At 37.8% G+C, this 15,259-nt stretch overlaps 1 protein-coding gene across 6 annotated transcripts in view; it reads left to right on the top strand.

The window, feature by feature from the left end:
* ICA1 (islet cell autoantigen 1) overlaps nucleotides 1–15,259 on the top strand; it is a gene marked incomplete at its 3' end in the record, with an annotated part of 76,208 nt that overhangs the window by 49,070 nt on the left and 11,879 nt on the right. For 3 of the 6 annotated variants that reach the window (XM_080386754.1, XM_080386755.1, XM_080386756.1), the window contains exons 7-12: nucleotides 1,083–1,208; nucleotides 1,398–1,496; nucleotides 9,105–9,199; nucleotides 11,254–11,303; nucleotides 14,856–14,918; nucleotides 15,046–15,087. In XM_080386754.1, the coding sequence (XP_080242880.1) occupies nucleotides 1,083–1,208; nucleotides 1,398–1,496; nucleotides 9,105–9,199; nucleotides 11,254–11,303; nucleotides 14,856–14,918; nucleotides 15,046–15,087 (475 nt within the window). The remainder of the gene's footprint in view (nucleotides 1–1,082; nucleotides 1,209–1,397; nucleotides 1,497–9,104; nucleotides 9,200–11,253; nucleotides 11,304–14,855; nucleotides 14,919–15,045; nucleotides 15,088–15,259) is intronic. The other 3 variants (XM_080386758.1, XM_080386757.1, XM_080386759.1) reach the window with 3 other exon arrangements.

The following is a 15,259-nucleotide window of genomic DNA, read 5'->3' as shown; positions in this document are numbered from 1 at the left end:
AGTCTGTGCATTCTGAGCAAAATCAGTTTACTCTGTGATTTAGGCCAGTAAAGGAAAGGAAATGTATTTAATTTTCATTCGGTGGGTTTTTTCCACTGTGAAGGTTTTTTTGGGTAAAAATTTTATTGTAAATGTGAAAGAATAATAATAAGAAAAATAGGAAAATCATCATGGTTTATGATTTGATTGTTTTCCATTGTTTTTGGAAGAAAACCAAATTTTGCATACAAATTTTGTTATCAACAGATTTGTTTTGTTAATATAGTATTAGGGTAGTGTAAAAAGCTGTCATAAAAATGAGGGATCCTGGGTACAAAATACCTACATCAACTTTCTACTCCGATACCTGATCATGAGAATACCACTATTGTTGTCAAACATGTGCGGCTTGTGTAACAGAGGGTGTCTGGTATGTACTTAACAGGTGGTAGAATCATTTGAAAAACTAAAATACTTTGAAACTGAAATTGTTTGCTCCTAAGAAAGGGGACCTTGTTATTTTTCTTATAGCAATAAACAGGAGAAGCACTCCATTTTAGAAGGAAAACTTTAATAAGCCAATTTTTGTAGCAGTTCAAATTTACTGAAGTACTGTATTGTCAACAAGAGTTGCAGTTTGACTTTAAAGTTTGTTAGTGTAATTTGTCTCCTACTGTAGGTACATGGAGACATCTCTGTGTGCCTGTATGTTAGGTAGTAAACTTTTGTTCCAGATTTGTTGGCCAGGCTTTGAATTGTTATTTCTGTAGAGATATCAAAATGAATATGTTTTCCAATTATTATCTTCTCAGTATATATTTAATACTAATATCCATCGTATAAACAGGAGATAGAAAACAAAATTTCTTCACTGAATATATTAGAAAAATAGTAACATAGAAGATAGCGAAAGTCATATTTTAGCACGTATCAGCCTGCCATACATTAACTTCAGTGGGACTGATTCTATAAATAAACTTGTATATAAATTTTAATTGAGTCTGTTCAGTTGTCTGATTTCCCTAAAATCTATATTAGTTCGCTGTTTTGTGAAAAACAGAGAAAAAAATTCACTACATAAACAATTGCCCCTTTGTTTGAAGGTTCAAGCTCAAGTGCGACACGCAAAACTCAACTTTGACAAACTGAAGACTGATGTCTGTCAAAAAGTGGATCTTTTGGGAGCGAGCAGATGCAACCTACTTTCTCATGTGTTAACAACCTATCAGGTATACAAATAAATTGTTGACTCCAAGAGAAATATTTCCTGTTGATATATGGGGGTTTTAAGAGGTTACCGTGGCAATATTCTGCTGTAAGAGTATGTAACTCGTATTGGAGGAGAGATGTGAAGATTGCACTGAAAGCAGATTGTTGTTAAAGCTAACGTTGCATTGAAATTTTATCCTACCTTACAGACAACCCTTCTTCATTTTTGGGAGAAAACTTCACACACGATGGCAGCCATCCATGAAAGTTTCAAAGGTTATCAGCCATATGAATTCACTATGTTAAAGGTAAGGAATGTATAGATATGTTTGTTTGCCCCGTGATAACCAATAAGAGATCATACAAGGATGTGGAAAGTACACATTCATATTTTTTCCATATATTATCTGACAATTTTATCCCTGTTGTGTCTTCTCATTTAAATACAGGTTTTCTGTTTAATGCACTTCTGGCTAGCAGGATCAAAACCTGCGTGTAGAGTGCAGTGACTAAGGAATATTTCAAAGGAAGACATTATTCAGGGCTGGACTTATGTACGTGTTTAATGCTAACTGGGATTATGTTTGATTATTCCTAAAGAATCATAAAATCCAGCAGAATTAGGGACTTAAGTTGCTCTCCAAAATCTCACAAGTGAATTAATATTTTGCATCTGTTTTTAAAAACTCACACGCTTTAAGAACACCGTATTGGACTGAATAGGAGTACATGGATACTCAGGGTTCCAATACCTGTACTCAGACTTTTTAACCCTTAACTGATCTGGGAAATACTGTTTTGCTTGATTAGTGATATTTGCTGATCCTTTATAATCTTTGAATATGGAATATGTGCAATATCTGACTGACGTCTGAGTTCAGAGTTTTACCAGGTGTCTAAAAATAATCATTCAGCACTGTGTATTTTCCTGGTCATGCCTGCCCCGGCATATGAAGTTGCTTTGCCTATTGCAATTCGAGGTTCAGTAGAGGAGTGGGAAAACAGTGAAAAAAAATGTTAATTTTCCAGTTATCCCCATAGACATCTTTGTCCTGTAGTTATTTTTGTGTAACATAATAACTATGTGATTGCCTGATCCTGTTTGCATGGGAGAAAAATAACATTTGTCTGAAGGAGGCCCGACAAAAGGGTTACCATCGGGAGCAAAGTGGGGAATGAACAGCTTGCGGCAAAGTCACTTTTGCTTGGAGAGACAACCCAGTTTGAAAATGGTTACCAGTCATGGCCTCAATCTATGAGACACATGTGCATATGACACCCAGAAATGGAAGTTGGGCTGCATTGTGCTATATATAGCCCGTGGCTACCCCAGAGCTCCTAGAAAAGGGGCACCTGGAGGTATAAGGTTTAATTCACCCCAGATACCAAACTTGTCTGTGCATGACTATGCTATATGTAAAGTTGTTTTCTAGAATGCGGGTTGGGAGGGAGCAATTTCTGAACTTTGAAGTGCATAAAGAGCTTGTGGAGACTGTTACTCCTGCAGCTTGAAACATCACAACAGACCAACCAACAAAAAAATGTCAAGCTCAACCTCTCCTAGCTGAGGTCAAAAATAAAAGAAGGCTCATAAATGTTTTCATCTTACCTAGCCTCTGAAGAATCCTGTCTTGCAGAAGTCCTCGTTTGCTATGAAGTTAACATAACTAAGCTTCTTGCATAGTCCACATCATGAAAGATGGGGTTTAGACAGAGCTTATATCCAGATTTCAGCAGGAGACAGCTGGGCATAGGTCTTGACATTGCTAGTAATTGCCTACAGACTCACCAGTTAACCTCTAAACCAGAAAAGGCAGCCCCCTTTACTTCCCCACCATTGCCTCCCATTGCAACAGTGTCTAGTTCACAGCCTGGGTACCATGCTGGTGGGCTGTTTTCACAACTTCCTGGTCTTAGAAGGTTTCTGAGGAATTTTTTCTCTTTGCTTTGATACAAACCAATTCCAGTCTTAATTTTGTGTAGGTAGCCTATATTGTTGCTGGGTATTTATTCATTATTCTCTTTTATATCTAAAAATGTGATTATTTGAACAAGACATACTATGTTTCAAAATGTACAGTAACATTTGGACACTTTGGAGATAAACTTGTACAGAAAATGCACCTGTTCTGAAGTGTGGAGTACCCTTGTGATGGAGGATGAGAGAGGCTGGGGGTGCTTGTTATTTTCTGAACTTCCTCCTGTGAAAGATTTCAGTATAATCTAAATTTGAAATTAGGGTGGGAATCTATGATGAAGAAATACAATCTATATTGAGTCCACACGTGTAACAAGCACTCCCTTGATGCAAAAAGTTACTGTAAAAATGGCTGTGAATATTGTATTGTGTTTAGGATGCAGCCTAACTTTGTTATGAGAATCTTAACCATTTTTATTGTTGGCCTGCTCTGCTGAAAACATGTGATTTCCTGGTTTTTGCGGTGGTATGTATGCTGAGAAATGATGCTAATCAGGAGGTAGTTTTATACTACAGTTTCATGGAAGTCTGTGCTTTCAGAAAACAGCTGCTTGGGAGTAAGACTTTTGTATCAGTTCTTTATTTCTTTCCATCTCTAGAGCGTGGTACAATTTTCTGTACCAAAGTTAAGTGTCCTCCATGATCTCTTTTCCCCCAGTTAGTAGTTTCTGTTTGTTTACGTTACATGATTGCTAAGGAGATTAATTCAAAATCTGGTGGTTGCATCAGGTGAGGTTCTGTTGCCTAAAAGAATAGAAGTCTGCGGCTACTTCAGGTGCCTTACTAGGGTAAGTCACCACCTCTGCTTGTCATTTCTGAAGGGTGTAAAACTCCCTTGAGTCCCATGTCTCCTCTGCTAGACCTGGGTGTGGAACAACAGGTATTTATGGTTAGGGATCTGATCCCTACCAATCATACCATATGTTCATGCCAGAGTAGCTATATATTAAGAAGGACCTGCAGCTAATTCTACATTGAGATTACATGGTGTAATTTTTTTATGAAGCACTAATAAATGGCTATAGCTGATCTAGGTTAAGTGTAGTTTCTGATGGAGAAACTTGTGGTCTAAAAATGTACCCAGTGAAGATGCCATGTTTGCTTTGACTTTATGCATTAAAAATATACAAGCAGAATATATAATTAATTAAAACATACATAAACTGTTTCAGTGTGCCCATTTCTACATTTAATTGGGAGCTGCCCCTTTTAGAATATTTTTCCTTGTCTTATATCTTAAAAGGAATCTTTCCTAGAAGAAAATATTGAATTTGGTTCTTGCAATCTTTTATGATTCCAGTTCTGATACTACCAGCTTAATTTTGCTCATACAAATGATTCTTCTGAGTAAACTAAGCATACATGTATGTAGGATTAACATTTTACTTTAAACAAGAATTTAAAGGAACCGTTAACATTTGACTTAGACATAGATTGTCTTACTGAAAATTAGAAGGTGCTATGTACTGGAAAATTACTATTTGTAGTTTGTACTACGAATATATTCAGGTACCAGGTTTACCTCAGGAAAGAGACTCTTAAATACCTCTTGGGATTGTTTCTGGAAAGAAAACATTGTCTTTAGAGATGTTTGCCAAGCGCCCTTAATGAAAAGCAGCCCATTTGTTTTCTTTGCTTCAGGGTATATGCTGAGAGTAGTATAATTGTGCTATTGCAGCTGTATTTCCTAACCGTGAGTTTTATGCTTGATGAAAGATGATTATTAATGTGCTAACAACTCTATGTATCGTGATGTAAAAGTATCTGTTACTGTATGCATTGCTGTAATACTAAAGATGATGGGCTGCTGTTTTGTTAAAGCCTTTAAGGTCTCATTGTCTTGAAATTACCGTATATCAAATGAGTTCACATTTATTGCAGGGGCTACTTTTCATGAATAATACCTCTTTCTAATTTCTGTCACTGTTTATTTGCTTTAGTTACTTAATGAAAATTTAGTTGCATTTTTTACATTTTAATGCTATAATACCAAACTTCCTGAAGAAGCCTGGAAATAATAATAGCCCTGGTAAGGGAGTCAAAAGGCGTAAATCTCAGTGCATCCATTTATTTCTGTGCAAAGTGGAATGCATCTGCCTGTGTTCCTAATGTGGTTTGGAGAACTCTATCCGAACAGGTACTACAAAACTGTTGCCTTCTGCTGACCTCTGCTGTAGTCTCGTATCCTTTCTTGTTCCTGTTTGCTGCAGCATGACTTTATGCATAGGCCAGATTACATATAATTTTATATTTTAGGGGTTTTGTAGGGATTTTTTGCGGAGTGGGTTGTTTTTTTTCTGATGAATCTCTATGAGGAAATTCTGAGAGTACTTGCTTCTCCTCTTCCCTTTCCGTTCTCCCCCCAAATGAAACATATCCAAGTGTTTGTCTCTTCAGTGGTGTTGCACTTCTCCATATGCACCATGAGGTCCTGGGATATATCCCTGTCTCCTGGACCTGCCCTTAGCTGTATTGCTTTGGTTCTTTCTCAGTCAAGAGGAAGCACATTAGTTGTCCAAAGCACTTGGGGGGAACTGTGGGCGAGCTGCGTGCGTTGTCAACACTCTGGTGATTTAATTGCAGAGGATGGGTTTTGTGTGCAGTCCAGATGATCTTGGCTTGACTTGATAGCAGCCCAGAGGCAGGTGAAGGAATTTTGTGAGTAGCAGTCAGACTCAGGATGGTGCCTGAGCTGGAATCAGGGTTAACTCTGCGGCAGAGGCACCCTTTGTCAGCTTGGATATTTGGTCTGAGTACTGGGAGCGTGCAAAATATCACTTGGTGACTTTTGGTTGTAGGAACAGGCAAGATAGGCAGAGTGAATTCACTGTGAACTTGCTCTGCTACCATGTACAGTCTTACCCTGATAGTAAGTGTATTTTTTATATATATGTGTGTGTGTGTGTGTATGTGTATATATATATATATAGTAAAAGAGAAATAACCAAGCTAGGAAAATAGCTTTCTGAACGTACAAGGATCCTGCCTTAAGCCACATACTGGTGTAGCTCGCAACAGAGTCTGTATGAGTGCCCCTGAGCGAAGTTACACAGTTGTCTGCTCTGAACCAGTGAAGTCAGGGACACTTCATACACCCAACTGAAAGGTGCTTGCTTTTGTCTGAACTCAGTCTGTGTCTTTACAGTCTCGTTTAATCACTACACTTGCTAGATGATGGGACTTCCCTTCTTCTGATGTAACCTGAAACAATTAGAATTGTTAGTGTGATTTCTATGCATGCTGACAGTAGTGATCATGTTACCGTGGGTTCACGTTTAGAAAATGGTTGACAGTAGCTTTTTAACACTCAGTTTTATTTCATACCCATTCTCTAGCTTTTTAAAATCTTTATAAAAAGATATCTCAGTTTGTAGTGCACGTCACCATGTGGAGCAGAGGGAGGCAGGGGACAGAAAAATAATTTCACTATTTGCTATCAGAATTTGAGGGAATATTGTCTGAATTATATTATTATATTGAATTATTGTATTAAAATAAATCTACTGATTTAAAACAATATTTATCATAATCTCCATTGAAATCAAAGCTATATTTCAGAGCTATGTTTATTTTTCTAATACAGGAAATAGTAACTGCCATTATTGTCATGCTGTTTCCTTCCCAAGGTGCTTGTGAGCTCCATTCTATATGCTGTTTCCGTGGTTTGATCACAGTTCTTTAAATATGGACTTCCTGAAACACTTACAAAGGAAGCACCATAATATAGTTCCTTAAAGACGGATGCTGATTCCTCTGTATTTCTCTTGGTGAAGATGCAGAAGATTTTTACTCCTGATAACTTTCTTTAACTGGTATAATTAGGCAGCAGCTGGAGTAGTTCTGTTGTTCAAAACCATTACATCCTTCTTGGGGCAGGCTCTGTGCTGCTATACTTAGTGGTAGGTGTAGCACCACAACTGGTGCACCGTCACCTCCTGATTACAGTGGACTGTGTCTCCTACTGTGAAGGTGTCCCAGACAGTTCAAGTGCCTGGTGCCTGAAGGAGTACGGTCCCCATAATGCAAAGCTCTGCTGTCTTTCCCTGCACTGCACTTTTGTACAAGTATAGTGCATATTCTTACGTTTTTGAGCTCTAATCCAGGTCTTCTTTGAGTCAATGGAATACTTCCCATCAATTTGTCCCTTCCTGTGGCAGGAAGGTTGGAACTAGATGATCTGTAAGGTCCCTTCCAACCCAAACCATTCTGTGATTCTGTGATTAACGTTAATAGTACAAGAAGTGCAGTCTAATCAATAGCCAGTACAAATGCAGTTAAAGGGTAATACATTCATTCATAGGTGATCCAGCTGAGGTGGCTAGTGTCTGTTATTTGGAATCCAAGAAGTAGACTTACGTGTGATCCTAGTTAGCACTGTTACAGTGTCAACAAAAAGTGTCAACCACAGAATAAGATAAATGTCTTTAATGCCTCTTTATTATTGCTGCTTTTGTGCATTTTGATGCATGATGTCTGCAGTGCTAAAGGTGCTTATGACAAATTAATCTGTGGTTCTAGATAGAAGAATTAACTTACTGAGAGGATAAAAATGCAACTGCAGTATACCACAGGTCCATTAGTTTGGTTCCCAGAGCACTAAATATAGATTTCCTCATACAGACAAGTACTGAGCCAAGCAGAAATTGGAATGCCCCTTCTGGGGACTCATCTGTCCCAGTTAACAGGACAGTGCAAACAAGACCTGCAACATGCCTGGGAACGCCTTTCTTGTAACAGATGGGCTGGGAACTCTTAACTTCTATTCAATAGATGGGATAACTTACAGACCATGGCTTTTATTTTGTTTTACTATTCTGATGAAACATACTACCACTTCGTTAAAACTCCAGATGCAAACCCACTACATTTTTGTGTGAGTTAGTTTTGGCACAAAAGGGGTTTCTTTGCTTTAGCCTCAGCTTTTGGGGGGGCAGGGGGAGAAGGTGGGTGAGGTGCACTACTATGGATATCAGTGAGACGTAAATAAACTTAATTACAAGTGGTCAGGACTATTCACATGAAACATGGTTTTATTTTTCTGAAACTGAGTTGGACTTTGGAAAGAGGAACATGTTTTCACCTTCACAGCAAAACCATTGGATAGAGCCAAATATTCACATTGCTAATATCTGTGATTATTTAATTACTAACTTCAGTTATTTAATTTTTCATACAGAAATCCTAAATAATGCATAACAGGGACAAACCATAGTATATTTATCACATCTGTGATCTCAAAGAGTCAGTCTACAATCTTTTATGTGGTAGGTTGTTCAAACATCCAAATTTTTGTTATAAAAATGCTGACTATGAAACTGCAAATTGTTACCTTGGTAGCATGATCTTTCAGATTGCAAAGGGACAGCAGGGTTTCAGAATACCACACCTGAACTTCCATCTGTCTAATCATCCAAGATTTTAACCCTCATTTTCAGATTGAGAGTACATGTAGTACCTTCCCACTACACTACAGTTGCCAAGGTTATGTGAATAGGTGTGTCAGGAAAATAAGAGAATTAAAGAAGAAGAAAAGCAGTATATGAGGAACAAACAGATGTAAGGAATGAATTTTTCTGATCTTCAAAAAAAAAAAAAAAAGGCAAACCTCCCAAATGGCAAAGAAACATGCACTCAGTGCCTGCCTTGCACATGGTATAGATTGTTTTACTTAGAAATATTTGAAACAGAATATGAGCTTAGAAGTAGCCAGGAGTCACCTTGTTACATAAAGTGTATTATTGTGACCCAATTTGAATGAGTATCTTCTAACATTTTTTATTTTGCTTGTTTGAGTCAGATACAGTTTTGATACAGCTCAAAAATGTTCTTGCATAATTTATGTAGGTTCTGTAGCCTGGTTTGGCCTTAAATGATAAACTTCTGCTTAACTGATTCTATTTTGTTTTTTCTCTTCGTTTATATTACGGTTATGATCTAGAGCTTACAAGATCCTGTGAATAAACTAACAGAAAAAGCAGAAAAGGAGGACCTGCAGATTGAAAGCACCAAATCAGTACAAGATCAGCAGAGTCAGTAAGTCACATGGCCTTTATATTAAAATAATAAGCATTTTTTTCTATAATCTGCTTTCTCATTGCTAAAGTCACTGAACATTTATAAATGGAAATACAGACACAGCTAGTCTGATCATATTAGCTAACAGTAAGCTTAATACAAGAATTCCTGAATTGTTGCAATGTGTACATGAAAACTAATAAACTTTACAGTGAAATTAAGAGCTTGAAAAAGACCCATTAAAGCTTTTATATGCTTTTCATCTTTCCTAGCCTTCTCTTTATTTCTCAGCTTTTGCTTCAGTTTTTCTTTAGCAAAAGAAATGGTAAACAGCTACACATGGGAGAAGATATATGGGCATTGTATTTCTCCCTTCAGCAGCATCCCCTTTCACCTGGGAATAGGATATGGATTCCTGATTGCTTTGAGCAGCGATTAGTTTTTGTAATGTATACAGCATCAGTTAGTAATCCAATGAAGCAGTAGGTATTTAGTATATAGTACATCTAAGTGAGCTGATGCTATCAAGGTTTGAGTTACCTGTAGTTCTGAGGCTGAGAGACTTATGAATGGGCTGCTGTGGGGAGCGGAGAACAGGAGAACGAGATGCAATCCCTCCCCTACGGGCCCATCAAGATTCAGGATTCAGTTGCGAGGAGATGCAGTGTTGATATAATCCTGCTGCCACCTGTTGTTTTGACTATCCCTGGTTAAATGAAGCACCCAGCAAAGGATCAGTTGTCAAAAAGCAGAGAACAGCTTGACTGATTAGTGGATTTTTCTCGGTTATTTGTAATAATGGATTTTTCAGTTTTGCATTCCTTTTACTTGTTTAGATTCAGAACCAAAGGCAAAAAACAGTTTATAAATCGGCCAGGCTTGATGCTATTCAGATTAGAAAAGACTCACCCAAGTACCTTTTAGCAGGTGATTGTTGCCACAGCACTTCCTTGAATCTGCTGCATCTCCTGACAATAATAAAGAATTTCATAAACAATTGTTTTCCTCGATGTTTGAATATAAAGTTCTAGAATGAACACATGACTTAGGCAAGATGTGCGCATTGGCACCTACCAGCAAATGCATCACATGCCATGTCATGGTTGTCCTTGGTTTTATTTATGGATTGTATTTTTCTTTGTCTGTCAAAGAACAGGGAGGGAAATGTCACCATTTCTGCTGTCTAAAACAAACCGTAAATAAACATCAAAGATTCTAGAAGAATTACTCAAAGCAAAGCTTTTAAAATCCTCATGAACTTCCCATTCACACTAAACGTTCATTATACTGGAGTATAGCCTGCATCTAATTCTCCTCTGCTCTGCCACAAGCCTATTCTCAAGAGCAGGGCAGGTGGCTCCTCCTGTCCTGTCACTACTAGGGGATGGGAGGATGTGCCTGCACAGTCAGTCCTCTTCAGTGCCACATCAGCCTTGTGGCTGCTTCATTCCCTACTGGTTGAATGGCGTTACACAAAGTAATAGCAGTTAGAAAGTATGTACTCTTCATTGAAGGGTATATTTTTTTACATGCAATTTGTATAAGAATTGCATGTAAACCACAGCTTTTTTTTCTGTCAAGAGCTTTTTCATCAACACTGCTGATCTGTTTTTCTAGAAATCTGCTGACATAGGACAAAACTCATGTGACTGTTGATTTTCAATTAGTTGCTGTTAAAAAGACAATTGCAAAGCGGGGTGTTTTTTTTCGGTTTTGGGTTTTTTGGGGGGACAGTTGTATCTCCTTCATGATAGTTATGAAAGACCAAATCTGGAAAACCAAATTCACTGTACTTTTCCTTACAGAGATTTAGTTAGATTAAAAATGGAAAGGTGGTAGGTTTTGATAGTTGGTCTTCAATCTAATTTTGGTTTTAACAGACTTCCACCAATGAAATAGTAAAAGTTAAATAACCAACCAGCATTACAGCAAATGCAAGAGCCCATCTGAATTATTGTTTATTTATTATTGATATGATTTTATAGTGATGTGACCAAAGAGAGAAAAATGTATTATTTTTCTGTAGCCTTAGAATACTATTCTCAACTTTTCTCTTATTCTTTCAAATTAAGGTTGATATCATTAGATGAGGAAAGCCATACCAAGGAGTCAAACTATTCAGGTATTTTATTTCACGCTATCATAACTTTGAGTGCTGTAATGCATGTTTTTTTCATTTGTGTTTTCTATATGTTCAGCTTCACCCAGCGAATCCTTACAAATGCATCAAACTCAAGGCCAGGAATATCTGTTAAAACTAATCTCTTACATGTCATTCTATTACTCTTAGATAGGTCAAATAGCTTGTCTTCCAAAGTATAGTTCTTACATTGGGCATGTCTTCAAGGAAAGGATCTACAGATTAGTAGGTGTCGAGACAAGGAAACCACGACACTTAGCTTGCTAGTTTGTTCCAGTGATTAAACATGTACTATGTGAAGAACTTGATGAATTCATTAGAACTTCTGCCCAAAAGCTAGGCAAAGTCATATTCAGCTGCTGCTAATGACCTGATAGGTTGTATTACCCAGTGACACAGCCAGGCTCTAACTGGGGGTGCACGGTGAAAGAATGGGAGGCAGTGGACACAAGTGACAGAAAGGGAAAATAGCATTTACAGTAAGCGTGGTGAGGTGCTGGAAAAAGTGCATGGACTTTTTGAAGTCCTCCCTGATTGAAGACCTCCCTGGAGATCCCTAAGACTTGACAGAACATATCCCTGTGGAACCTGACCTAAGTTCATAGCTGACTCTGCTCTGACAAGGATCTTGGCCAAGATGACCCCCAGAGGTCCTTCCAGGCAAAGTAATGCCATGGCTTATATTATATCTTTTTCTACTAAATGAATGGAGAATCGTTTTAATATGTGGTATTGTATTCTCCATGAAGATACTTAAAATCAAGACTCCTCTCGGATCTTCATTTTGACAGGCTAAGCATATTGGTGCCTTGAGACATCTTCCCTACTCCTTGATTTCTGAAGTTTTTGTTTCCATTCCACTTTAGAACATCCGTTTAAAAATATGAAATATATAATTGTGCAAGACATTTCTGATGTTGGTCTCTGCTGTCACGTTTCTGGAAGGCAAAATCACATTCCTGTTTCTGTATCCAAGAAGGATATCTCATTTTGCTGCAACATCAAGTTAGAAGCTCGTATTTGAATTTGTTGTTTATCAAGTCTCAGTTCCTTTTGGGCACAGCTTTCCAGGATTCGTTCTTCCTTTGTGCAGTATGGCTTATATTTGTTATTCCTAGAGATATGACTTACGACTCAGTGGTATAAAACTCTCCCAGCTCTGACCACAGAAACTGAATGACCACCTCTATAGTCTGTTTGCACAATTTTTTCAAGAGTGATATTGTGTTTACTTCCAGATGAGTGCTAAAGCCATTGAATAGTGATCGATATAACACTAAACCTTGCCGATCTAAACTAAAAACACTTCTACTTTGCAATTATTTCTCCTAACAACTGGTTTTTGACATCTGTTAGTTGTCATGTTCCTAATCCATTCAATATGTTCATTACAGATATTATGCAGTGCTAACTTTTTAGCTGGAAGGCTATGCAGTGCAAAGTCAAGTTGTTTCTAAACAAATATCTTTACCAAAGAAGGTTCATAGTTTTATCAAAGGATGAAATTAGTTGGGGTTTTTTAACTAGGTCTGCTTTCCATAAAAACACCTTTTATTATAGGAGCATTTATTATGCTCGTTTTCTTTTGCTGAATCCCATACTGAACAGGATTCAGTTAATGTTTTGCCTAGGAGTAGTGGTGAGCTACCAGCCCCTAAGTTACCTACAGTTACTTGAGTCACCCCGTTTATTGTTGTTGTTGTTTGGGTGTTTTTTGTAATACTGACACAATATTACGACTTTTCCGGTGTTTTGATGTTTCACCCATTTTGCAATTAATTAGATCAGATATCTCTTTGATGAGATATTTTAATATTCTTGGATACAAAATCTGGCTTGTATTTTCTTAACAGATGTTTTCTAGAATCTCAGTTACTTATGGACTGTAAAATATTTCACCATCATCCATAATATAAATAACTTGTGCTTTCTCTTTCTCCGTCGCCCCTAAAAGGAACTGAAGTATTTTGGAATACTTCTGCCTGCTCAGCTAAATTTTTCCATCTCCATACACTAGTAGGTCTTTGCCATTGCTAAGATTTTTTTTTTTTCTTAAAGTACTCTATATGAACTAAAGTAATACAGATGTAGTGCTACTAGCGATGGAGCTGTGTTTCTTCTTAGTTTTCCTCATCAACTACTTCATGACTTCCAATTTTTTATCATTTGCGCTGGGTTTTCCCTTAATATACTATGGATGTTTTTAAGATTGGTGCCATCATGTTTACAACAGAGCTAAGGCAGGATTTCAGCAACAGTTGTGCTTTTTTCATTACAGAATTGCGGCCATCCATATCCCACCATTCATGAACTTCCATTTCTGATTTTTCTTTTCTCCCCCTTTCAGTCACTTTGGGTGTTTCTCCTTTAGCTTTGTGCATTGTCCTTTTATGGAAGCATCATGTCTATTTGTCCATGTGTGTTTATGCCTCTCCTATCTATATCTGGTGTTGTAAGATGTGATCATGGGTCCTTAAATGACCAGCTGATTCTAGTGCAGGTGGCATGTTTCTGTCATTGTCCTAGTAAAGCCTTGTTAAAATAATATGATTCAAACAGCAAGCTGTTCTGTTTCATGCAGTTCTGCTGAACAGACCTTAAAAACTGAATGCCAAACCCTTTCTATTCCCCTATGGAGAATTTTGTTTCTCCTTTCCAGCCTCAAGTTTGAGGCTTCCAGGAGATCTGCCTTGCAGTTGTGATAATACTGTAACCAACCTCTTCATTTGCCTTTAGAGCTACAGACTTAGTTGTCTAGTTCCTCAACAGTTAATGGGGAGAGAAAGGCATGTTCAGCAGGTAATTCATCCCTCCTGTTTAGCTACATATCTTAAATGAGATTAATCACCTGAGAGAAGCGTCTTTCTTTTCACTGGTAAATGGAATCTAGATGATTGTTTTGACTCTGTGTCTAATCTAAGAAACTTGCTCAGAACTTAAGGTTAGTTAGGGTTGGGACATGGTGGTGGTTTTTCACCTCTCATAGCCTATAACGCTGAGCTATACATTTTCCATCCTATTGGTCTTAGCCCATTTATTTTCCTGCAGAAGAGGTGCTTATATACTGACCTGGGGTGCTTTGGGGGAAGATTCCTTTTCCCCATTCCCAGAGTCGGTGTCATGAGGAAGAACATATTGTCAAGGAAGGTGATTTAGGAAGTAATGAGGTCCTGGCATTCTTGTGCTCTCTCCTGGCCTGTGTAAGCGCAAGCCTCTGAAAGAAGTGTCCCCGTTTCTGAAGGACGGCAGTGACCTGTCTGAGTTTTTCAGTTGTCTCTGTTGGGTGCACCCAAACTGGAGATGGGCAAGTGTGGCAGGGTGGTGATTCAAAGGAAGGTTCCCCCCAAGTTATAACTACGAAATCTGCCCCACCGCTTAGAAATGCTCATATGTTGAGTCTTTCATCCATTGTGACCAGGTTCATTTAAAATGTGAATCCAAACAACCATTGCATGTTGATCTTACAGTGACGTTGTTTACAAGCATGGTCTTGTGCCAAGTGCAATTTGACATGTTTATGGATCTCAATTACAGCTGACAATGGCAAGGATGTCATATCCACGTTACAAGGAAATTGTAACCACAAGCAGAACTCAGGTGAAGAGACTTAAGAAAACTGCCTTTGGGGCTATACATACTGATTGTCAGTGTACTGCAGATCTTCCTTTGTTGCTTTTCTTTTTTCTTTTTTTTTTCCTTTTTTGTTGTTTTGTTTTGCTTTTAGGTGCCATAGATGACTTATTAGACCTGCAGCCTCAAGAAAATGGTATGCAACATTTGTGCATGTTTTTTTCATCTGCTTTTCAAGTATACTTTTCATCTTGGATCCTAATTGTTTTCATAATCTGAGAGGTTGAATGAAATTATTCAGCTGCATTATTTAAACAGTGTTAAAAGAAACTCAACTTCATATACATGCAGATGCACTATTTCTGATG

The sequence above is a fragment of the Falco punctatus genome (genome assembly GCF_963210335.1).
Source record: "Falco punctatus genome assembly, chromosome: 4".
NCBI lineage: Eukaryota > Metazoa > Chordata > Aves > Falconiformes > Falconidae > Falco > Falco punctatus.
Note: the sequence above shows the minus strand (reverse complement) of the source record. Positions and strands in the feature narration are given on the sequence as shown.